The 25756-nt window shown below is 38.6% G+C and overlaps 1 protein-coding gene across 9 annotated transcripts in view; it reads right to left on the reverse strand.

Annotated features, from left to right (window-relative positions):
• Positions 1-16890: 16890 nt before the first annotated feature.
• LOC140195117 (Krueppel-like factor 3) overlaps positions 16891-25756 on the reverse strand; it is an 81525-nt gene continuing 72659 nt past the window's right edge. For all 9 annotated transcript variants that reach the window (XM_072252888.1, XM_072252890.1, XM_072252887.1 and 6 more), the window contains 2 exons: positions 21726-21889; positions 16891-20768 (listed from right to left, as the gene is read on the reverse strand). In XM_072252888.1, coding sequence (XP_072108989.1) covers positions 20587-20768; positions 21726-21889 — 346 coding nt within the window. In that variant the 3' untranslated portion in view covers positions 16891-20586. The remainder of the gene's footprint in view (positions 20769-21725; positions 21890-25756) is intronic.

Here is a 25756-nt window from a genome sequence, read left to right on the forward strand (position 1 = left end):
AGCTAGTATCTTCCACAGAGGAAGCAAGGTACTTATTAAGTTCATCTGCCATTTCTTTGTCCCCATTACTACTTCACCAGCATCATTTTCAAGTGTCCAATATTAACTCCCACCTCCCTTTTATCCCTTATATAATTGATAAAGCTTTTAATTTCCTGCTTTATATTATTGGCCAGTTTGCCCTCATGTTTCATCTTTTCCCTTCTTATAGCTTTTTATAGCTGGCTTCCTTGTTCAGATGGATGAAATTTTGTTACATTTGGCAGATATCACAGGCATGAAGTCATTTTCTTAGGATATTTGTGCTACTTCCATGGATTCAATACGGAATCCATCAGTGGCATAGGAGGTCACATTCACTGACATCTAACCTCTAGCTTACATCTGACATCGGAGTTGCAATTCCCCGTCGTGGAAGTCCGAAACAAACTAACCTCTGGTGGTCAGCTGGCCAATTATTACAGAACCACTCACTGGCTGAAGATTTGTACCTTCTGGCTTAATATTTGAGCTGCTTTAATGAATTTCAATTCCTGAAATAAAATAAAGGATTGGAAGGATTTCCTACAAGTTTTAATGATATAAAACTTCAGGAAAAAGTAAAAGAACATTTTTACTTGTCCACAACAGAAGTATTATTTAAAGTTTAAGTGTAGTGCCAAAACTGCTCTGGTGACAATTTAACAGAGTTATCAACTCTTTTCACTGAATTCCTTTTCAATTCATCAAGCAAAAGCTTTAGTACTGCTGAATGTGAAAGTGTTCAGATTTACACATATACGAAATAAGGCACTATTACACGTTGAAATTCTTAAAATGAGTGGATATGTTCCCAATTGAGAGAATGAAATGAAAATTTGACCCATTGGGCTGTCAAGACAAATTGCAAAATCTATAAACTATTCATACTCTCCGTTAATGACTTAGATGAAGTCACTGTGTGTATCAGGGCCGAACTTCGACCATATGACATAGGAGCAGAATGAGGGTGTTCAGCCAATCAAGTCTGCTCTGCCACTTCATCATGGCTGATCCCAAATCCCATTCAGGCCCATACACCAGCCCTCTCACCATACCCCTTGATACCTCAACCAATAAGGTATCTATTAACTTCAGCTTTAAGTTTACCTACGGACTTGGCCTCCACCGCAGTCTGTGGCAGAGTATTTGACAGATTCATCACGCTTTATCTAAAAAATTCCTCCTTTCTTCTGCTCTAAAAGGTCACTCCTCAATATTGAGGCTGTGCTCTCTAGTTCTGGATACCCCCACCAGAGGAATCATCCTCTCCACATCCACCTTATTTAGACCTTTCAACGTTTAGTAGGTTTCAATGAGATCCCAATGCATTTTTCTAAATTCCAGTGAGTACAGGCCCAAAGATGCCTGATGCTGCCCTTCATATGTTAACCCCTTCATTCCTGGAATCATCCTTGTGAACCTCCTTTGGACTCTCTTCAATGACAAGACATCCTTTCTGAGATAAGGGGCCCAAAACGTTCGGCCTGACTCTTCAGCATTATCTCCTTGCTGTTATATTCCATTCCCCTTGAAATAAATGCCAACATTGCATTTGCCTTCTTTACCATAGACTCAACCTGTGAATTAACCTTCTGGGAGTCTTCCATGAGGATTCCTAAGTCCCTTTGCACCTTTGAAGTTTGAACTTTCGCCCCATTTAGATCATAGTCTGCATTCTTGTTCCTTTTAACAAAGTGCATTATCATACCTTTCTCAACATTGCATTCCATCTGCCACTTTTTAGGCTATTCCAATTTATCGTAAGTCCTACTACAATCACTTTTCTTCCTCAGCACTACCTACCCCTACACCTATTTTTGCATCATCTGCAAACTTTGCTACAAAGCCATCAATTCCACTATCTAAATCGTTGACAAACAATGAGAAAAGTAGTGGTTCCCAATACTGACCCCTGAGGAACACCACTAGTCACTGGCAACCAACCAGAAAAGGCCCCCTTTATTCCCACTCATAACCTCCTGCATGTCAGCCGTTCCTCTATCTGTGCCAGTATCTTTCCTGTAACACCATAGGATTTTATCTTGTTAAGCAGCCTCATGTGAGGCACCTTATCAAATGCCTTCTGAAAATCTAAGTGTAACATGCTGTAAGGTTTCACTGAAAATGTAGTGGTTTCTCTGTAGCAGCAATGTATGGGTTATGACTAGACATGACGGGGTTTGGATTAGGAATAAGAATGGGCCCTTTTCTTTTTTCTCACCATCGTCTTTACTAACCATATAGTCAAAGTAAGAAGTATAAAGTTTAATCGTTTAATCACATATTGTGTACTGTTTGTTATTTCGGGGTACTGATTTATAACAAGGGACACATCGCGCAGCATCCACCCAGACAAAATTTTTTAAGTTTGACCGGGCCGGGGGCTATCACCCCCTATATTAAGCCGCTAGCTGAAGCGAGATTTACATAAGTAAATAACATCCACTGCCTCTCCTTTGTCCATCCTGCTTGTTACATACTCAAAGAGTTCTAACAGATTTGTCAGGCAAGATTTCCCTTCACAGAAACCATGCTGACTTACTCCCGTATAAATCCTGTTTGTGACAGATGTCACTCTGAGGTAGCTTCTTTGACTCATGTGTTCTGGTCTTGCCCTCTTTTGGAAAAATTTTGGAAAGATATTTTTGATATTATTTCAACAGTTTTGTACATTGATTTACAACCTCACCCTATTACGGCAATTTTTGGTTTACCAGTGATGGAACATAGCCCTTTATCCACTTCAGCTCGTCGGATGATTGCATTTGTTACTTTAATGTCTAGAAGATCCATTTTATTGAATTGGAAAGAGACCAATCCCCCTACTAAATTTCAATGGTTTTCCCAAACTATATCATGTTTAAATTTAGAAAAAATTAGAAGTGTCATTTTTGATCCTTCGGTTAAATTTGAAGAGACTTGGAAGCCATTTATTCACCACTTTCATATGATGTAGCTTGACCTTTTCCGAATCCTTTTTATTAATCTAGAATATGTGGATAGAGGAGCGGAGTTGACGACATTAATGATTGTATTCGATGTAATATATTAGCCTAACCTTGTTTTTTGTTTAGATCAGTTTTTGGTTTAGTTTAGTTTAGATTTTTTTCCTTTTTTTTGTTACTTTGGGGTTTTTTTTCTTGTGTTTTTTTTTCATTTTTCCTGTTATCATGATTAACTATATTGAGAGTTTGGGAGGTCTATTATATTTGTATTATCTGTAGTTTTACTTGCATATGTCTATTACCAATGATGTAATTCCAATCTCTTTGTATTACTACTGTTACTATGTTTATGAACCTGAAAATTAATAAAAAGATTAAAAAAGAAAGAAACCATGCTGATTGTAATTTATTTTATTATTAGTTTCCAAGACCCCGAAACCTCGTCCTTAATAATAGACTCCAATACTTTCCCAGACACTGAGGTAAGGCTAACTGACCTATAATTTCCTCTCTTTTGTCTTCCTCCCTTCATAAAGAGTGGAGTGACATTTGTATTTTTCCAGTTCTCCGGGACCATGGCAGAATCAAGTGATTCTTGAAAGATCATGACCAATGCATCCGTTATCTCTTCAGTAACCTCTCTCAGGACTCTGGGATGTAGTCCATCTGGCCCAGGTGACTTATCCACCTTAAAACCTTTCAGCTTGCCTAGCACTTTTTCCTCTCTAATAGCAATGGCACTCACTCCTGCTTCTTGACACTCACGGACCTCTGGCGTACAGCTAGTGTCTTGCACAGCAAAGGCTGAAGCAAAGTACTTATTAATTTCATCCGCCATTTCTTTGTTCCACCCATTACTACCTCACCAGCATCGTTTTCCAGTGTCCAATATTAACTCTCACCTCCCTTTTATTCTTTGTTCTTCTTCTTCTTCTTCTTCATCATGTGCCTTGCGCATTACATGCTTGGGCGATCATGGCACTCCATATCGAACGATCCCATGCAGTGTCAATGATACCTTGCACACTTAGATCTGTTAGTTCTTTCACAGTATCCATATATTTTCTTCTTTGCCTTCCTCTTCCGCGTTTCCCAGGCATACGGCCTTGTAATGTAAGGCATTCTATTTCTCCCTTTCTGGTGACATGGCCCAGGAATTTAAATTTCCTCTCATTTAATGTTCTCATTAAAGATCTTTTTGTATGGGCACGTTGGAGTACTGTCTCATTAGTTACCCTGTCTCTATATGATATTTTCAGCATCCTTCTAAGAAACCACATTTCTGTTGCTTCTAAGTTTCTTTGGAGTTCTGGTGTTATAGTCCAAGTTTTGGAAGCATACAGCAAGATTGACCAGATGTAACATTTTAGTAGCTTAAGCCTTGTTGTCATAGAAATGTGTCTGTTGGTAAAAATGGGTTTCATTTTTTGGAATTTGGTTTTGGCAATGGCAATTCTTCTTTTTATTTCTACTTTACTTCTAGCATCTTGTGATATAAAGCTACCAAGGTAATTAAAGCTGGTCTTTTGTTCTTTATGTAATTGAAAGAACATTTAATTTTCTGCTTTATATTATTGGCTAGTTTGCTCTCATATTTCATCTTTTCCCTTCTTATAGCTTTTTTAGTTGCCTTTTGCTGGATTTTAAAAGTTTCCCAATTATCTAACTTCCCACTCACATTTGCTACTTTATATGCCCTTTCCTTGGCTTTTACGCAGTCCTTAACTTTCTTTGTCAGCCACGGTCACCTAACCCTGCCATTTGAGAACTTCCTTCGAAGGGACAGATCTATCTTGCACCTTGTGAACTATTCACAGAAACTTCAGCCACTTCTGTTCTGCCATCATCCCCACCAGAATCCCCCTCCAATCCACCTGGGCAAGCTCCTCTCATTCCTCTGTAATTCCCTTTAATCCATTGTGATAGTGATACATGTGACCTATGCTTCTCCCTCTCAAATTGCTCATATGAGAACTTGCTGATGATACATATATAGTTGACAAAGGACATTATGAGGAGGGCATAGCTAGAGATTAGAGTCAATATTTAAAATCTATTAATCACACATAAAATATTTTAGCATTTGTGCCCCTTTCTGGTTGAAGGCCTGCCACTCGGGAAATTAGAAGCAACACATACAAAGTGCTGGAGGAACTCAGCAGGCCAGGCAGCATTTATATAAAAGAGTAAACATTTGAAGGGTCTCAGCCCAAAATGTTGATTGTTTACCCTTATCCCATTTACTCCCATCAACCACATCCATAAATGTACAGAAAAATATGCACAGGCAAAGATATGTCTGAAAATAATCCCATCCTGGTGATGTTCGTATCTGCAAAAAATCACACAACCAACACCAACAAATGTCCAACATGCAAAAGAGGCCAAATCGTGCAAATAGTAGAAAAATGTAAACAAATAATAGATGGAACTCTAGAGAGTCGAGTTCACTGAGTCCTTCAGGAGATTGTAAAATCCTAGTTCACTTAGATGGTTCAAAAGTACATTTCTTAAGGGGAAGTTGCAGGTTGCAGATTGCAGTGATCATAGTTCAGAAGAAGTATATCAAGTAGAGTATCTAGGAGTTTAGTGCTCGCAAAACATCACTGTATATTGCCAGTACCATGTACATACAATATGCATGTATGTATATGTGTGCATGCATGTTTGCAGTATGTGTTTGTGCACACATCTACATGAGTGTTTGTATATGTGTGTACACCGGTGAATGTGTGTGTGTGTGTGTGTGTGTGTGTGTGTGTGTGTATGTGTTTTTGTGTGTATGGCTGATTGAGAATAGATTTTAGTTGTGATTTTCCCTAATCTGAATAACTAACTGAATAAATAACATGAGAAGTGTCACATGGAACAGCTTCAGGAAGACCACCAGTGACCTGAAGGCATAATCCAGCACTTTCTAAGGAACGGCAGGGATTCAGATATTTAACTGAGTCCAGTATTGCACATTTCCATCCCACAAAGTAAGTCACCAACTGTTGCCATAAAGCCCACTGGCCTTTCAAGTTTTATCTTGTTCTTAATCAGTGCCTTGAAATTGAGGATGACTTGCTTCCAAAGCAGGCAAGTGCATTGTTCATGAGAAGCTTCTTTCCATCTCCCGCATTCAGGACTTCTATGTGTCTCCAATTTAAAAAATTAAATGTATAGATGATTCAAAACCCATTGAAACAATTGAAATAATTATAAACATCAAAATATTTTTAAAAATGCTTGCCTTACCCTCTGTACCTTGTGAGTCCATCTGTTTTTAGTAAGTCTCATAGGTTTATCAGGCCTAGAGTTCATTTTTGGAACTAGTGAGGACAAGAATAGGGAGGGGTTTGGCCCGAAATGTCGATTGTACTCTTTTGCATAGATGCTGCCTGGTTTGTTGAGTTCTTCCAGCATTTTGTGTGTGTTGCTCAGATTGCCAGCATCTGCAGATTTTTTCTTGTTCCCAATGTATGGATTTTGACTTCTCAATATCATCCTGAATGCTTACTCTTTTATACTTCGAATAGTCATAAATCAGAGAATCAAGGGTCATGATCTACTTCTTCAAGGGAACTCTGAGCACATCACTGAATTTTGTAGGGCTTTTGGCAAGGTCTAATACAGAAAACTGGTGGCTTGGTAACAGGAGGCAGAACATAATGGTGAGGGGTTGTTTATATGCCTGGAAGAGTGTGGTGTACCTGACTTCTCATTGTATACTTTAACGCCAGATGGAATGTATGACGTAAGATTAATAGGAATGAGATGACATGAAAATTGGTAGGATTATTTACAGTGAAGAGGATTGTCAGGCTTCATGACAATATTGATCAGCAGATAGCAGATGAAACTTAATCCTGCTTGGTGTGACATGATGCACTTTTGGTGGACTAATGGGGTAGGATACACATAGTAACTGGAATTTTGAGGAAAAGAACAATCTTGTTTTAAATGTCCACAATTCGCTGAAGCTTGCAGTACAGGTAGTTAGGACTGTGAAGAAGGCAAGCAGAATATTTGCCTTCATTAGCCAAACCAAAAGAACAGGAAGGTTATGGGGCAACTGTCCAAAATATTGATTGATCCACAGCTGGAGTGCTGAGTACAGCCCTAATTACCACATTATTAGGATGAATGTAATTATACTTAATTGAACGGAATTGGTGAGGGCGCTGAGAAGATTCATTAGGATGTTGCCCAGGACGGAGTCTTTAAGTTATGAAGAGAGGCTGGACTTGTTTTCCCCTGAATGGAGGACGCTGAGGGTACACATGATTTTAGGGGGCAGAGATAGGATAGATAACAGAAAACCTTTCCCCATAACTAACATATGTAGAACTTGAAGGCATAAGTTTAGTGTAGGGGGTAGCAGGTTCAGAAAGAAAGTGACAAGATTTTTCTTTCACCCATAGAGTGTTTGGAATCTAGAATGCACTGCCTGAGTGAGTATTGGAGGCAAGCACACTTTCAACATCTAGGCACGTAGACGAGTGCTTGAACTAGGTGCTGGTAAGTAAGATTGGTATAGACGGATCCTTGATGGTTGGCATAGACATGATGGGCCAAAGAGCCTGTTTCTGTGCTGTATGTCTCTGTAATTCTCTGACTCGACTTTTCTCTGCACCCTAACAATTTCTTGCTATGACAGAGCTTGGAAATAGAATGCTTTGTTGAAATCTGGTGATGGGCATGTGAGTAATGTGGCCTGTTCAATGTAACTGACTAGGGCCTCAAAATTGGGAAGATACTGACGTGAGGTTCACTCATCCTTACAGGAATTTGGAGGATTTTACAGAAACAGTGCTGCTGGTGGTACTTTTCCAGCTCCTTGTGGCACCTACTGGATGTGATCCAGTTTGTAGAAGCATGGATGTAGAACAGCAAGATCACTGATGCTTGACATCAGGACCTACCTCAGATGACCAAAGCTTGTGCTAGTGGAGTGAAGGCTGAAGTAAATTTCATCATCATTGAGATGGGGTTGAGGGCTTAACGTATAGCAAGCAGTTCACATTTTCCACGTTCTTGCTGTGAGCTTTTATGTTGTTGTGTTATGGAGGCCAATGAGAGGGGCAGTGGGGTTATGTTGGCATTCTGAGCATCAGGAACCACTAGGGGGCAATCCAACTGCATCAGAGCAAAGTAGAATTCTTCCCTCTTTAAAATTTTGGTTGCATTTTCATTTTGCTATAATGAAACACTGTGTAAGTAATAGGTGATCAGTATCAATAGGGAAACAATAAAGCAGAAAAGAGCATTCAGGTGAGCAACTGCTGTTGTTGATGTCATCAGACAAAAACCATACCTGTTTACTGGCATTGTTTTATCAAAGGTATTGAGAGACAAGGAACAACTGGTAAAATTGATTCAGATAATTAAAAAAAATAAATGTATAGACAATTCAAAACTCATTAAAACAATTGAAATAAATATAAACATCAAAATATTTTAAAAAATGCTTACCTTACCCTTTGCACTTCATGGGTCCATCTGTTATTCATTAAGTCTCATGGGTATATCAGGCCTTTGTTAGCCTGGGGTTCAGTTTTGGAACTAGTGAGGGCAAGAATAGGATTACTTGGCAGATGAATGCGTGGCAGGGGAACTGATACAGGGGCAGGGTTTCAGATTTTTGGATAATTGGGCTCTTTTTTGGGGAAGGTATGACTTGTACAAAAGGGACGGGCTACACCTGAACCCAAGGGGAACCAATATCCTTGTGGGCAGGTTTGCTAGAGCTGTTAGGAAGGATTTAACCTAATTCGTCAGTGGGATGGAAACCGGAGTGATTGGGCTGAGGATAGGGATGTTGGTTTACAAGCTGAAGTACTGTATATTGAGACTGTCAGGAAGGACAAGCAGATGATAGGGCAAAATTGCGGTCAGTGGGATGGCTTGCAAAGTAAAAGGAGGAATACTGAAAAGAATGACAAATACAGGACTAAAGGTGTTATATTTGAATGCAAGCAGTATGTGGTGGTAAATCTGCGGAATTCATTGCCACAGATAGTTGTGGAGGCATATTTAAGGCAGAGGTTGATGGGTAATTGTGAAAGGTTAGTGGGAGAAGGGGTTAAAAGGGCAGACTCGAAGGGCTGAAAGGCCTAATTCTGTTCCTATGTCTTATGGAACCATTAGCCACAGCCAAGGGGATTTGGTCCATTAACCTAGCTACAGAGAGTGATAGGCCCTCCAGTCCAATGAGCTGTGCCGCCCACCAACCCACCTGTTTAACCCTCGCAAGACAATTTACAAAGATCAATTAACTTCCTAACCGGTACGTCTTTGGACTGTGGGAGGGAACTGGAGCACCCAGAGGAAACCCATGCATCCAAGGGGAGAATGTACAAACTCTTTACAGATGATACGGAATTGAACTCCGAGCTCTAATGTCCTGAGTTGTAACAGCATCACAGTAACCGCTCTGTTACTATGGCACCCATGTTGGGTGTATTTGGGCATGTCATAACTTTTATTTACGTCTGGACTTCAGACTATTAAAATGTGGTTAATGAAAGTGAAGTAAGCTTAAGCTAGTTAATACATTTTCTTTTACTGTTTCATTTTCTATATATTAGGAAGAGTTGTCTTTAATTCAAGTAAATCCTTGGATTGATTGTAACTTGCTTTTACTGGGCAGATACAGTGTGTTTAAAATACACACTGTTTATGCTGGTCTTGATATTTCCAAATGTATCCTGTGTTGCTAATTCATGTTCAAAATAATCCTGGAGGTTTGGTCTCACAACTTCCTTCCTGCGGCCCCACCCGATTGACTAAACTACTTCCCATCTATAATGCAGCTGAGAGAAAACACAGCATTAAAGAAGTCCCACCCTTCCCTATTCATTCATACCATTGAATTAACACCAACTCACAGCGCAATCCCATTTCCACTCATTTCCCTTCTTAGTTTCTCCCTACATTCCTATCACGGACACTCCCCTGCCGCAACCCCGCCCCCCCCCCCCCCCACCATTTTCTACATTGAGGGACAAGTTACCGTGCCTAATTATCTTATCAGTCCAGGTGGCCTCAGGAAACCAGTGTACCCAGAGGAAATGCATGCAGTCACATCGAGAACCTGCCTCCCCCGGACCACTCCGGAGATCAGGATTGAACATGATTCGCAGGGGATACGAGGCAGCAGCTACACTAGCTCCACCACTGTGCCACCCAGAAATTTCTCACATGCCTTGGTGGGATTTGAACTCAAGTTTTTAGTCATTCCTTGAACCTCTAGTCCAGCAACTTACACGATCATGATAATAGCTCAGGCTGCCATTTAAGGTCAGTTCCAGCCTCCTGTCATACTTGCTCATCTAATTCCATCTGTGCATCCTTCTCCCTCAGAAGTTTATCCAACTTTCAGACATCTACATTGTTTTCCTCAGCCACTGAGTTTGTGAGTTTCGCATTCTCACCAGGTTCTCGGTAAAGACTTGCCACCTGCATTCCTTTTTAAATTTAGAGATACAGCAAGGTAACAGGCTTCCTGGCTAACGAGCCCACTCTTTTCAATTCCATGCACGTGCCAATTAGCCTACTAACCCGAATGTCTTCAGAATGTGGGAGGAAACTGGAGCACCTGGAGGAAACCCTTGTGCTCCTATGAAGACATAAAAGCTCCCTACAGACAACAGTGGAATTGAACCTGGGATGCTAGCGTTGTATTAGTGTTACGCTATCTGTTATACTACTTTGATTTCTTGCTGATGTTCTCTAGCTCTATAATTGGAAGCAAACATTCATAGGGAAAAAAAACATGCACACCAAGGATTTTTACCGCATCCAAAAAAACTAAGTGTATTGCAACAGCAGAGCACTTCAGATGCCACTGATGTCGGAATTCAGGGGGTCTGTAGCTACACAATCTTGCGTGGCAAGAGGAAGAGGGCATTGCATGCTGTCTTTATAGTAGAAAGGGAGAAGGACTGAAACGTGTTTGTGATACTGGGAGATGGAGATACTGGGTAGGCTGGGAATCAGGAATGGTAGAATTAGATTGATGAGTCAGAGGAACGGGACTCAAGTTTTAGGGAAAGGGGATGGATTAGAGGTGAAAGTGGGAATCGTGAGCTTGAGTGAGGCCTGAGGATGGAAGTAGGTAATCGCTACCTGAACTGTTTTTCTATTTGCATAGTGAAGAGAGACTGTGTTTTTCATTGCTTTTCTGTTTTTTTTGTTATGCCACTGCATAGGAAGTGGGTAATGGTGGCAAAGGCATATTTATTGACCGGTTCTAGTCGTTCATGAAAAGATGGCAATAGATTGTCTTCAGTGCAGACTCCATGGTAAACAGTCCTCCCATATTATGGTTAAGGAGCAAATTCCAAAGTTTTGACTCAGAGATGATGAAGGCCTAACAATATATTTACAAATCAGAATATGGTATGAACAGGATAAGAAGAGATGTGATTGTGCTGGAGAGGATACCAAAGAAATTTTGCTTAAACTGTAGGATTTCATTTATAAGGAATAACTGGATAGGCTATATTCGTTTTCCCTGGAGCAGATGAGACTAAGGGATAATCAGACAGAGGGAAATAGATAATATATTCCACTATTTCTCTTTTTCTGATGGCGGAGGAGCTAAGGATAGAGGGCATTGGTTTAAGGTGGGAGATGAGAGGTTGACTTTTTTTTCTCACAGACGGTATCTGAAGTCTGGAACTCTCTGAAGAGGTGATGGTGCCAGATACTTCCATGACATTAAAGAAGCAGCTAGACAGGTACTTGAATTGCCAAGGCATAGAAGACAATGGACTGGCTACCAACAGCTAGCATGGACATAGTGGGCCGAAGGTCTTTGTTTTGTGCTGTAGGATTCTATGGTCCTCTGTGGAGGTGATGGTGTTTCCAGCCAACTGCTGCCCTTCTCCTAGGAGTCTGGAAATTTATTACTTGAGCCATTAATCATGTGTAAAATATTTATACTGTTTGCATTACGTTTGCTCAGTATTCTTTCTAGAAAAATATCACAGTTATATATCTTCCATTCCTTACAGCCTGAGCACAAGGTCTTCTCCAGTAAAAAGACAGGGAGGTGACTTGGAATACTTTATACCTACAAATTGCACAATATGAGCAATTTAACTACTGATCCTCTGCTCTGTTGAAAGACTTGACTGAGGTCACAACGTTAGAACAGCATTACAACACTACTGTCAAAATGTGGGTTTCAGTGTAGCAGGAAGTAGCTCTGTTTTTGTTTGTCCTTCTTCCATACAAGGCATGAATCACAATGTAATTAATAACGTGACCGATCTCTTATGGTATTACTCATGGCATCTTGGAAGAGAGGACATTCTGTTATAGTTAGTTTTATTGAATAGTGCTTCAGATGAAATCAGTCTTTTGTCAATGTTCATGCAATCCTCTATCTCTTATTGAATGGTTGAGAAGGTTCAAAAGATATGTTTCTATTTCTTATCTTCAAAATATCAAGTCAATTTTGGCACCTTGTAGAATAATCAGTTCAATTTCATTCCCTTACTCTATTCCTCTAGCCTTTTAATTAATATCCCTTAAATACCTATCCAATTTACTTTTGAAAGCAATGATTGACCCTCTTATCCTCTCCTTGCAGGTGGTATGTACCAGACCCAAATAATAACTGATCTCTGCATTAAAAGTGTTTTATTTTGTTATATCCTTTACCCATCAGCTTTAATACGTCCTCCAGTCCTGAAACCATCTGGTAATGGAAACCAACAAGTATTTTTCTCACATGTGTTTTTCCCCTTGTGGTGTGTCTGACAATTTTTTATCTTGCTGAAAGATTAATTTGGAGCAGTTTCAAAGACAATGCTTTGCCAGGAGCCCACATGTGTATTTTAACCGTTAAGAGAATTTCTTCACAGGATTTGTGCCAGAGATCCAAATTACAGAGCTCATCCACCCACATTAGATGTTGTTATGTGCAGTTCATTTCATTACAGAACGAGTGAAATATGAGACACAAATGACAAATTTGGAACATTTTCCTCACATTTATTTGTCAGTAATCAATTCCTTGTTCCCTACCAAGGATTGCTGGTTATTTGTATTTTTTAAGATTTTATGAGGAAACTTCCTTTGCGAATCTCTAATTATTCTAATACTTCAATTTCTAATATGTAATTTTACACTCAATTCAAGGTGACGTCAGCTGCCTCTGCACTTGAGATTCTGCGTAATTTTTTTTCTGTTGTGTGGCAGCAAATGTACAAATTCATGAAAGTGAATCACAATGTGCCTGGCTCAATAAAAAGCCATGTCTGGATGTGGCCTAAGCACAGAATTAGAACAATTATAGTTAGCTTTGCTCAAACTCTTAATGGCAAGAAATGGCTTATGTTCCCTTAGTCACAATTTCATGGGACATTCTATCTCAGTGCACACATAGATTTTCTGATGGCATTCTGAATGAACTTCTTCACAGATACGCCCATAATGGAGCACTTTCAGACCAGACACAGTAGGGTAACAGAGCTCCAGCATGTCATCTAAAACTTTGACGAACTTCTATAGATGTGCGGTGGAGAGCTTGTTAAATAGTTGTATCATGACTTGATATGGAAATACTAATGCTCCTGAATGGAAGAGCCTACAAAAGTAGTGGATACAACCCAGGGTGCAGGAGTGTCAGGACCCATACTAACAGGTACAGGAGTAGTTATTATTTCTCATCAATCAGGCTCCTGAACCACAGGGGATAACTTCACCCCCGCCCACCCCCACCATCACAGAATTGTTTCCATAACCTAAGGAGTCACTTTTAAAGTCTCTTCATCTCATTTATTGTTTATTTATTTATCTTTTTTTTTGTATTTGCTCAGTTTATTGTCTCTTGCGCATTGATCGTTTGTCTGTCCTCATCGGTTCTATTGTGTTTCTTGTATTTACTGTGAATGACTGTAAGAAAATGAATCTCAGGGTTGTATATGGTGACATGTATGTGGTTTGACAATAAATTTACTTTGAACTTTGAGGTGTCTGGTTGGATTCCAGGAGGGCAGCATGATCTTTCGTACACTTCCCAGCTGGCAGACTTGGAAACCTGCCCACTGAATGTGAGGCAGATTGATTTGGGACAAGTACGGGCTCTGATTGTTTGGGATACAAGCATTTTACTTTAAAAGTAAGGTTGATGTTGGAGATTTGGAGGCCAGAGTTTTGGGCAGATGTCATTCTTGTCTCTCCAGCTGGTGGTGTCAGAAAGGGCACTGGCTCCCACCAGTGGAAGGCTGCACCCTAATCTATGCTGGGTGCAAGTGTTGACTAGGATACAGACTGGTAAACTTCCAGTGGCAATAATTCTACCCCCATACCTCAGCAAGTGTATTCTGGAGTGGCTGACAGTGGAGTCAGCTCACAGTGGTGCTGTGAGTATTTATTGATGTGGAACATTTATTTCCTCTTTGCACAGAAATTGATTATTTTGTATAACTCCAATGATCTAGACCATAAGACCAATAGACATTGGAGCAGAATTAGGACATTCAGCCCATCGAGTTTTCTCTGCCATTCCATCATGGCTTTTCCCGGATCCCACTCAACTCCATACACCTGCCATATCCTTTGATGCCCTGACCGATCAGGAAACTATCAACTTCCACCTTAAATATACTCACGGACTTGGCCACCACCAGTCTGTGGCAGAGCATTCCACAGATTCACTACTCTCTGGCTAAAAAAGATTCCTCCTTACCTCTGTTCTAAAAGATCACCCCTCAATTCTGAGGCCGTGCCCTCTGGGTCTGGATACCCCCACCACAGGAAACATCCTCTTCACATCCACCCTGTCTAGTCCTTTCAACATTCGATAGGTTTCAATGAGATCCTCCCACATTCTTCCAAATTCCAGTGAGTACAGGCCTAAAGCTGTGAAATGCCCCTGGTATGTTAACCCCTTCATTCCCAGAATCATTTTCTTGAATCTCCTCTGGACTCTCTCCAATGACAATGCATCCTTTCTGAGATATGGGGCCCAAAACTGTTGACAATACTCCAAGTGCAGCCTGACTGGCATCTTATAAAGGCTCAGCATTATCTCCTTGCGTTTATATTCTGTTCCCCTTGAAAGAAATGCCAACATTGCATTTGCCTTCTTTACCACAGACTCAACCTGTAAATTAACCTTCTGGGAGTCTTGCATGAAGACGCTCAGGGTCCCTCTGCACCTCTGATGTTTGAACCTTCTCCCCATTTAGATAATAGTCTGCACTATTGTTCCTTTTACCAAAATACAATCTTCCACAACACTGTATTCCACCTGCTACTTTTTGCCCATTCTTCCAATTTGTCTAAGTCCTGCTGCAATTGCATTGCTTCCTCAGCGCCACCTACCCCTGCACCTCTCTTCATATCATCCGCAAACTTTGCCACAAAGCCATCAATTCCATTTATGCTTAACATAGACTCATGTGATAAGACTTACAAGATTCTCTAACTGATTAGGCATAACATTACAAAACATGTACATAGTATTGAAGAGAAGTATAGGTTTTTTGTATATATAGAGTTTTATTGACAGATGTATGATACATACACACACATATATATGTATGTGTATATTGAATACAGAATAAGAAGACTGTACAGTACAAATTTGTGTTCACAGTTTGATATGACAAAATGTCATTACTAAACTCCCATGGGACAATCAGAAATGTTGAAGAAATAGTAAAAATATCTTAAAAATTTCACATCTTTAATTATACCGACTGCATACACTATTAAATGATTTAAATAAAGTTAACAAGACTTAATATAAACCCAGAATTACTCATTTAATCTTAACTCTTGAAATATAATCCTATGTTGTTCTATATTTTCCAGCACAATTTACTGCTTAAGCTATTAGCAATAATCTGCTGGAGTATTCAAAAGCAGGCTTGCAGAGACGCTGACCAGATGAAATAATCTTAGCCATGTAACAGTGGAACGCTTAAATCTAAAGTGAAAGTACATAATGGTGAAAAGGGAGAATTATTTTTACAAATATGAGTAATAACATAATGATTTGCAGTGAAATTTCTCTGTTCCCTACAAGGATTTGAATTTTTAAAAAAACTACAGATCCTAAAAATCTGATATAAAAGCAGAAAATACAAGAAACATTCAGTAGGTCAGGTGGCATCCGTGGAAAGAGAAACAAGAGTTAATGTTTCCAGTTGAAATCCCTTTACTGGATGCTATTTGGCCTAATGAGTGTTTAGCATTTTCAGTAAGAATTTATAATATTCTTTTGAAAATCAGAAGTCTTTTTCTAACAGAGTTAGCTTTTTCCCTCACCAGCTTTACCTACTGTTGCAGTCATCTGCACCAGTTGGAAATCTGGAGTAGGTGGAGAAATTTGTGGACCTGTGGGGAAGAGGGCAGTATGAACAGGGTTCTATCACTGCTGCAATGATGTTGAATCGCTTTCCCCACCATTAATGTTGATAAAATCCATCCAATTTGATTGGTAGGGAGGGACATAATTTAATTAATTCTGTTTAATTCTGTTTTGAATTCTTCACCCATGAATTATTTTGCTAATTATTAATTTTTTCTTGAATTCCTTTGAAACAAAAGCAGCAACTATTTTTTTTTAAATCACTGTTTTCATGCCGAAATGAATTAATTTTCAGCATTTCCCGCATCCAGAAAAATAATGTTAAATTCATGGATCAGTGGAACTATTATTGAAAAATTAATTTGATTTCTAGTTAACCAAACAAATACTGCTGTACAACAGAAATAGTGTCTGAGTGCCACTATTAAAAGCTTTACATATTAAAATTAAACTTCTAAGGAATATTTTTCTGAAAAATGTAGAATTGATAGCTACATACACTGCTTAATATCATCGCTGTACATAGTAGGAACATGATTAACTGTTCACCTTACTCATGCTTAGATTGGTTCAACCTCTTTTTATAATTGCCCCTCTATATGATTATGAAAATAAAAAGAAAACAATATTTGTTACCACCTTGACTTTTTATTTCATCTGTTCAGGATCACTTTTATACCGTCACAATAAGCTTCTCTAACTATTATCCCAAAACCAAATTCTAAACCAAAATGTATGTTCCCCTCAAAAAATTATAAAAATTCACATTTTAGATGTCTAAGATGAGAAGAATAGATTCAAACTGTGTATGCATCTAAATCCTCCTTCCCATCTCAGTATATGACACAGCACATAATGTGTGCTTCGTAGTCTTTTAAAACTCTTTCTGCTTTATTACTTATTTTTTTAATTTTAAAGCAGAGAGGTGATTTATTTTCACATCTCTTCTCCAAAAAATACTCCCAGATTATTATTCATGTTGTGAACATTACCTGATTACACCCATTTTCAAGTGCATTTTATTTTAAATTCTTCAACATATCACCCACACGGCTTCCTTACAGGAAATAAGTCACTCTTTAATATGAAACATAGAATATGTATGACTACTGTCCATAAGGCAGGCCAGCTGCCACAAGGTGTTGTGTTCACATATTTCAATTTTTAGCAATATTTTACCACGTTGTATGTGAACTACTGGTTTCTACTATTCTTGTCCTATTGCACAGAATGTAACATCTTGTGCCCCCGAAGCAGAGCATTACCTGTAATTCTATTCCAGACAGACATTCCTATCAGCAATGACCTACTCTCAATCTACTGCTTTGATGCAGATCATCTAAACATTTACTTCTTCTCCACATTCACATGTTGGTTGAAATTATAAACACAAGAGAGGGTAAAAATTCACCTCTGGTCACTTGCACTAACACAGACTTTAATCCAAAGGCACTATTATATTAGTGAAAACAACTAAAGATGAATATTGATCCCCTTCGATCTAATTTGCTATGTGGTGAAATTCTGATCTTCCATGTAGAAAGCTTAACCTTACCAAGATGAATTAAAAACCCAATTTTCAACCAAAATGAAGTGAGAAAAAAAAACTAATCTAGCTCCAGTTCTGTCCCTGAACTGATTGGTTTGCTGTTGGGTTGCAGTCCACGGATCTAGATACCTCTATACTCTCCCTGAGTTATTTACTGATCAGTTAATTTTCACCTGCGACCATAGGATAGTGCAGGTCCACTTAATCATTGACAACTTCACAGCCATGTCCTTCCCTGAGAGCCACATGTACATCTGCTTTATTGCAGCAAGTTATTGATTTTGATTGCCAAAAGAAAGTCCTGCAACTTTTAATTTTTTTTCCAGAGACAGATTGTAGAATCTCCAGTGTTATCAGGAGCGTCTGGGTTGGGATTAACTAACTGTACAAATTGGAGACTGACTTATTTACCTTCTTTTCTGGATTCAGTCTCAAACTGGTCAGTACTTTAAACAACATTGAAGGCCTGTAAAAATAAATGCATTTCAAATTGCAAGAATATAATCTATGGAATATGGTAGATTGAACTGCATTAAATTAATTTATATACATATCCCAATCTGCTGCAGGAGTCACAATGCACATCTTACAGGAAATGATTTCTCAAATCATGAAGGTAAACTGAAAACTAGCATGCTGATGATTACTTATTTTCAGTCTCTAAGTAGAGGGAAATAATTCAAGATGTGTATTTTAAAAGCTGTGATTTATGGCTGAGGATGTTAGCAATGTGTGGCTTACAATCATATTTTCACAGGTAATTGAAACTTAGCTTAATATAAGTTATAATGCTTTATCACTGTGTGTCCTGCTCATTTAAAAGTTTAAATGAAAAATATTACAGTCAATGTATTGGAAATGTTAGTAGTGATTAATTTTGATAAGCCATTCCAATTCAGCTAAAATTCTCTTCTCAAATTATGGAAGTAACAAGAAAAAATTGGATTTCAATACACTCCATTTTGAAATGTTTTAGTGACTGTAACAGTAATGTTACACAGATCTGTCCTAGTGATATGTAGAAAAATTAGTTTTGCCACTTATATACTCAAAGTATTCAATTTGTTGACTGGCTACAATGAGAGCTTATAAAACTTCAATAACTGCAAGCAATGGTCCAATAGTAAAGATACTTAACAAAGAGTTAACTAATTGATGTTGTTTGAGAAGCTTAATATTATTGCCCCAATACCTTAAAATAATTAAGCAAGATATTACACATGTTGCAGTAAATGCCTTACTGGCAGATTGTATTTTCTTGTACTGATTTTCACAATTTTTCTTTTCAACAAATATACCTAATTTTTTCAGGGTGTTCTGGGTTAAGGTTGACTGGGACAGACCAAATGCTGCTTTTGGTTATTGCATTATTTTCTACTAACTATAGGAGTATGTCAGGAATAGCTGCACAATTACAAATGTGTTATGCTGCTAGAATAACTAATGATGAGAACTGAAATCTTTGAGACATATATTGAAACAACCTCCTTTCTCACTCAGATGACTAAGTAAGAGTCATGCTTGCTGATGTAAATTGATGTTTTGCCATTGTTCACAATTAGGTCAATATTGTTAAATTCAGAATGTGATTGCAAGACTTTTTTGAACTATCTGGATTATAAGGAAGAAAATTTTGGCAAAACAGTGTATAATTTACTGACAATTTTACAAGTGACTGGTAAAGATTCAACATTTAGAATTTTCTTGTTAATTTTAGACAATTTGTTCTGTGAACTTTTTTTTTCCATTTGTGTTTACCCACTTATTTAAGTCGGTGAAAAAAAAATCTGAAAAGTAAAAATATTTGATCCAATCAACAATGAAAAGGTAGGCTATATAGAAAAGCATAACTATGTTCCTGAACCACTTGCTTATAACCTCAGGTGCAAAGGATTGTCTTTTCTTCTTCTTCTTCCTTTATTAAATTTCAGAATCATTGTTGAAAGTCTTGAGAAAATGGTAATTGTGCCTTCTAATGGGTGAAATTTCTGGTAGCTTCATATGTGGAACAATATGAAGAGATGTATCTTTGGTGCTTAACTTCATGAACTGGCTTGAGTTGATATTGAAATACAAATTTAACCACTGAAGGGAGTTCACCTTCAATAAATATACTGAAGAAATGTCACTGGATATTTGGCTACATGGCAATAAAGAAGTTCCGAGGGAGCAGGTTTCCTCCAATGGAGACAGAAAAGATTTCTGCAGATGCTGGAAATTTTGAGCAACACACATAAAATACTGGAGGAACTCCAATTGTATCTTGAGGTCTTTTCTTCTTTCACAGTTGTTAGAGCTTGAATTTCATGAAGTCCTCCACCCTCACAGTAAAAATATTATAATTCAAAGCACAAACCAATCACTGCACAATAAAGAGATAGCACTGTTTTTGACAAAAATAATCCATTTTAGATAGGATGTAGTTTTGGTGAAGGATATAGCAAAGAGCAGCATTCTATGGTAATGAAGGAATCTCTCTGGCAAGAACATTAAGGCCTATTAATCAGAGGAAATTCTGACAATTTCAATGAACCAATGAGACGATAAAGTGGGGAATGTTACGCACTAATATAAAGTCATCCTTATTGTTAACCATGACTCCTGCACATAGCAAAATGAGCTTTGTTTGTGTTTCAGGTGCTGAGAACATGGAAGTGTTCATCTGTTGAAGGATTCAGCCCAGCTGAATCTTGGTTAAGAAAACCTATGTGAATAGTTTGCATCTGATCTGGATTACATTGTGAACAGCGAGAAACTCAGACCAGCATGTGACGCTTTCTGTGCAGGGCAAGGTGGTCTGAACGAGAGAAGCTGCGGTCACAGTCAGGGCACTGGAAAGGTTTGATGCCAGTGTGCTTCCGGTAATGCCTGGTCAACTCATCCGAGCGGGCAAACTTCCACGTGCATCCTTCCCAAGTACACTTGTAGGGTTTTTCACCTTCAGCAACAAGGAAAAATGTAAGTTCAGTCATAACACAGAATCCGAAGTCTAATTAAACTGTGGACATAATTTAATTTGAAGTGTTTAAACTGTGGACATAATGGAAGTAACGCCAGATCTACAAAACAAAGTAAATTTGAATTACAATAGTCTTTGACCCTGCATTAATTTTGTTTAAGGATTATTAACTATTTCAACTGCTGATTCATTAAAGCCCTGCAAACTCAGTAATACTTTAAACCATTGAAAGTATTTCTTGAAACCTGATACATTTGCAAAACAATGAATTGGACCCACTTATAGCTGAGTGAATTAACTGGTGTTACCATCAGTATGTTAGAATATAGCCTTTCACTTGGATCTATGAATGTAGAGTTTGACTTTAAAGTTCATTAAAATTAATTTGTTCTCCACTGGTGTTAGTATGTTCCAGGCAAACCAAGAAACCTTTCTAATAAATAATAAAATGGCATGCTAATAGAAAATGGTGATGGATACAGAATAAACACTGTAATAAATTCAAAGAATGTTGGGCCTGCTGGTGGCGCAATGACATCAGCGCCGGACTCCGGAACGAAGGTTCCTGGGTTCGAATCCAGTCGGGGCCGCTCCCGAGTATGCTTTCCATCCGTGCCGGGTTGAGTATCGAGATCACAGCTCGACCTCGTAAGATAAAGGGAAAATTACCGCGAAATGTCGGTGTGAGGAGTGGTGCGCCATACAGTCTCTCTCTCGTTCTGCGCTTTGTAAAGGCATGAAAAAGACATCATCCCGCCAACATCGCACACACACGCAGACGCACACACCAAAAAAAGTAAAAATAAATAAATTCAAAGAATGCAGGAAGTGGAACAAAATAGAAAGCTCAATTTAATTCAGTATGGGTCTCTTTTAAAATATCCTGACATAATGCATACTAAAGTCTTATAATAAGATAGTCCTTCTTATTATTACCTGTGTGAGTCCGCCTATGTGCCTTGAGGTGTGAACTCTTTGTATACACTTTATTACATCCCTCAAAGTCACATCTGTGTATACGACGCTTCCTTTGAGTATCTGGTGACTCAATAGGATGTGGTCTTCCAGCAGTATGTACGATAACTGAAGGAGTATGACTCCTGAAAAGTGAGAGAAATTTTGTATCACTTTTCAACTAATCACCTAACAGTAGATTATACACATAATGACAATACTAATCATTTATTTTCCCCTGCATCTTTTAGAAGTTCATAACATGAAAACTCTAGAATGAACACTAATTTACACTTTTCTCATTACACATGATGGATAGGTATGCCTTCTGTGAAAGTTCTTTTCTTTGTACTTCACCTTAAGTTTATATTTATGGTCAGCTTCAAATTTGCATAGTTGTTGCCAATCATGTTTTTTTTAGCATATTTTTAGTTAATTTATCTTGCACAATACAAGGCACATTTCTCTCTTGTTATAGCTCAGCATTTAGTTGATATTTGGAGAAGATTTATTGGTGAGGTATGATGAATAATGAAGATGCTTTTGATAACAAAATACATAAAAGTAATAATTCTTGCAAAGCACAGTAATTCTGAAAAGCTTGAAGAACTATAATGTTATGATTACTCTTTTATGAGATTTCCTGAGACCAAAGACTTCTGGTTAATCATTTCCCAGCAAGAATATGAGCAAAATCATGTCCATTTAGAGCAGTAGGCACCTATAAAAAGCAACATTGGTTGGAATGAGCTGACCATTCCTGATTAGTTAGGAGCATCTGGATTGGCATCATTCTTCTAGCAAAATGTACAGGAAGCCCTGAGAAATACATTTCCCCATACGAGCTTCTGAAGAAAACTGACACTACTGTTAAGAAGTGGGAGGTGGTCATATGCCTGATTTTGTGCGTTCCCTACAGAGCAATCCATCAGTCCCCTCAATCCTATTTCCCTTAATCTACTCCTGTCAACCCCTCCCTCCCTCCCCCCTCCACTAGAACACTACCTTCATCTTCCCTGCGGCCCTATAACAGTGTATGGGGAATGCTATCATTTTTTAAAGGACTTCTTGTGATGTCAAAACATAACATAAGAAATAGGAGCAGGAGTAGGCCATCTGGCCCGTTGAGCCTACTCCACTATTCAATAAGATCATGGCTGATCTGGCCACTGACTCATCTCCACCTACCTTCACATAACCCTTAATTCCCCTACTATGCAAAAATCTATCCAACCTTGTCTTAAATATGTTTACTGAGGTAGCCTCCACTGCTTCATTGGGCAAAGAACTCCACAGATTCACCACACTCTGGGAAAAGCAGTTCCTGCTCATCTGCATCCTAAATTTACTTCCCCTAGTTCTGGTCTCACCTACCAGTGGAAATGACTTTCCTGTCTCTATCTTATCTATCTCTTTCATAATTTTATATGTTTCTATAAGACCGCCTCTCATTCTTCTACAACCACAGAGTTGAGGGAAAGCATGGGGTAGGGAAGAAAAAGTAATCTATTCTACCGGATGTGTACACACATCCATCAAGCAATCCACTGCTCAGACAGTGTACTGAGCCAGGAGAGGCACTATGTCAATGCAAAAATAAGGGATGATCAGTATGGCAGGCCAGGCAACATTAGGTTTGAAGGCAAGCAAATTTAAACAAGTTGGGGTATTTTGAATGTTGCTTTGAAGAAGAAAACTATCGGCATCATTTATTTATTCCCTTCAAGATCATAAGGGTTCCTGACAGGATAATTATGAAGAATGTTTCATCTTGTGGGAGAAATTCAGAAATAAGGGTCATGGTTTAAAATAAAAGGTTGGGTATATAAGACAGTGGTGAGTTGGATTTTTTTTTCACAATGGGCATGCATCTTTGGAACTCCGTTCCTCAAAGGACAGTGAAAGCAGATTGGTAAGATAGAAGTGAATGAATTCTTTATAATCAAGAAGGAGAAATATTATTGTGGGAAGACAAGAATGTGTTTGCATTTAGATCAACCACATCCTTATTGAAGTGCAGAATAGGCTTGAAGGGCTGTGTGGTTTGCTTCTGCTCCTAATGCTCATGTTTATGTATCGGTTTGAGTGTAAATCCAGGTGAGGCAGATACAAAGACTTTGTTGTTGATTCCCTTTACTCATTCAGCAGAGTGGGCTTGGTACCAGGAAGCTGCAGATGTCTTTCCTCTGCATGCCAAGACAGTGACAAGAGAAGCAGAGGAAAAATCTAAGCTGTAGGTTTGGGTCACAGATCAAAGAGCAAGGTTCTTGTTTGGGACAAGGGAGCTCAGTGTGAAGAGCAGGGTTGGGGCATCAGTAATTAGTGGAGGTGAAAAGCTAAATACTGAGAATCACTACAAAGCATCAGAAGGGATAGGTGCTACTGGGGCCTTCGGATGTGACGTGCTCAATTTCATGAAGGGATGATGGGTGTTGTTTCATTATTGTCACGAATACCAAGAAAGAGTGAAAACACTTCTGTTTTCAATGCCATCCTGGTGGATCATGCGTAAGTACTGAGAGTTAGTAAAAAGAAAATAACAAGCAAGAGTGTAGGAACTATAGAGAAAGTGCAATACAGGTAAACAAATAAAGTGCAAGTCGGATTGATGTGATAGATATTCACTGTTTGTGGACATTGATATTTGCCAAGCTCAGCTTTCTATACATAGCAGATGTGAGCTTCTGAAGATCAAAGTGTTGTTTTTAAATAAGTTAAACCTCCATCCAAATTTAATTGTTTAGCTTCTGATCATAAGCAGGAGTCAGTCTTCAGTTCTTGATGTAAATGGCAAGCAGTAATCAGTTTGAAGCTGAAAACACAGCTTAGCAAACAAACACACTGTCTACAAAGCAGATGCTGGTTCACAGCACCTGCTCTACTGCTGAAGAGGTACAGTATAAAACTAGCTTATTTAATTTGGCATGTTTCAAAACAGACAGCGCTGGGTAAGTTATTTAGTTCAAGGAAGCTTGCAGACCAGATGGATAATATCACCTAATATATCAATAGCTGACCTATTAATAAGTTAGAAAGTTCATAGAGCCAGCTTCACAGCAGTGATTTTGGGAACCTGGGAACTCTATCTCCAGAAGCTTTTAAATCACTTGTGTTAAAGGATTTCTGAAAGGAATATTACATGTATGAAGCCACTCAAGTGGCAAAGAAATAGTATAAATCAAGATAGCATTTCAGGCTTTATAGGAATAATTAAGAAACTTTAAGAAGCATAACAGAAACATGGGGTGAACACGAATCCATTCCCCGGCCTTCGATTTCTGCACTGGATGACTGGTTTGTCTGTGACTCTTTGGTATGTATTTTTAGCTTATAGGAATTATAACTGTGATTTGGAAATTCCCTGTATTTTAGAAATGGTTTGTGATTTGGAATCCCTTTACAAGATAGAAATCCTCTGTGAGTTTTAAACGTGCTTTAAGAATGTTGTTTGGATTTGAATGTGTCTCACTGAAAAAAATGAACTGTATTTAAACTACTTTTGTTAGCTGGAAGCATATCCTCCTTGGCAGTGAGGGGGGACTCATGACTCAAAGAATGGGTATCAGCAGCTAAACTCACTGTGGAAGGTAAACAGGAAAGTGAACTAGTTACAGGAAAGGTAGTTACCATATAACCTCCCTTTAGTGAGAGTACGTGTGGCTATTTATATCCAATAGCGGTTAAGGTCTTTGCTTGAGTTTAGAACTACACGGTCAGCAAACCCATTACCAATATATGGGGAGATCAATAATTCATCTTTAGGATATCAGAGGTCTGTTCAAGAGTCTGATAACAGTGGGACAGAAGGTATCCTTGAGTCTGATGGTATGTGGTTTTAAATTTTTGTATTTTCTGCCCCAGGAGAAGGGAATGGCTACATGTGATAAATTTTCAATTTAAAGAGCACTGGACATCACAGGCTGTTCAGGAACTCCACACCTGTTTGGGAACCACTCCCTTACATTCCCTAAAGCAGGCCTTCACACTCTGCAAAGAGTGGTCTGTGAGTGCTG

Source organism: Mobula birostris, chromosome 3 (assembly GCF_030028105.1).
Source record: "Mobula birostris isolate sMobBir1 chromosome 3, sMobBir1.hap1, whole genome shotgun sequence".
NCBI lineage: Eukaryota > Metazoa > Chordata > Chondrichthyes > Myliobatiformes > Myliobatidae > Mobula > Mobula birostris.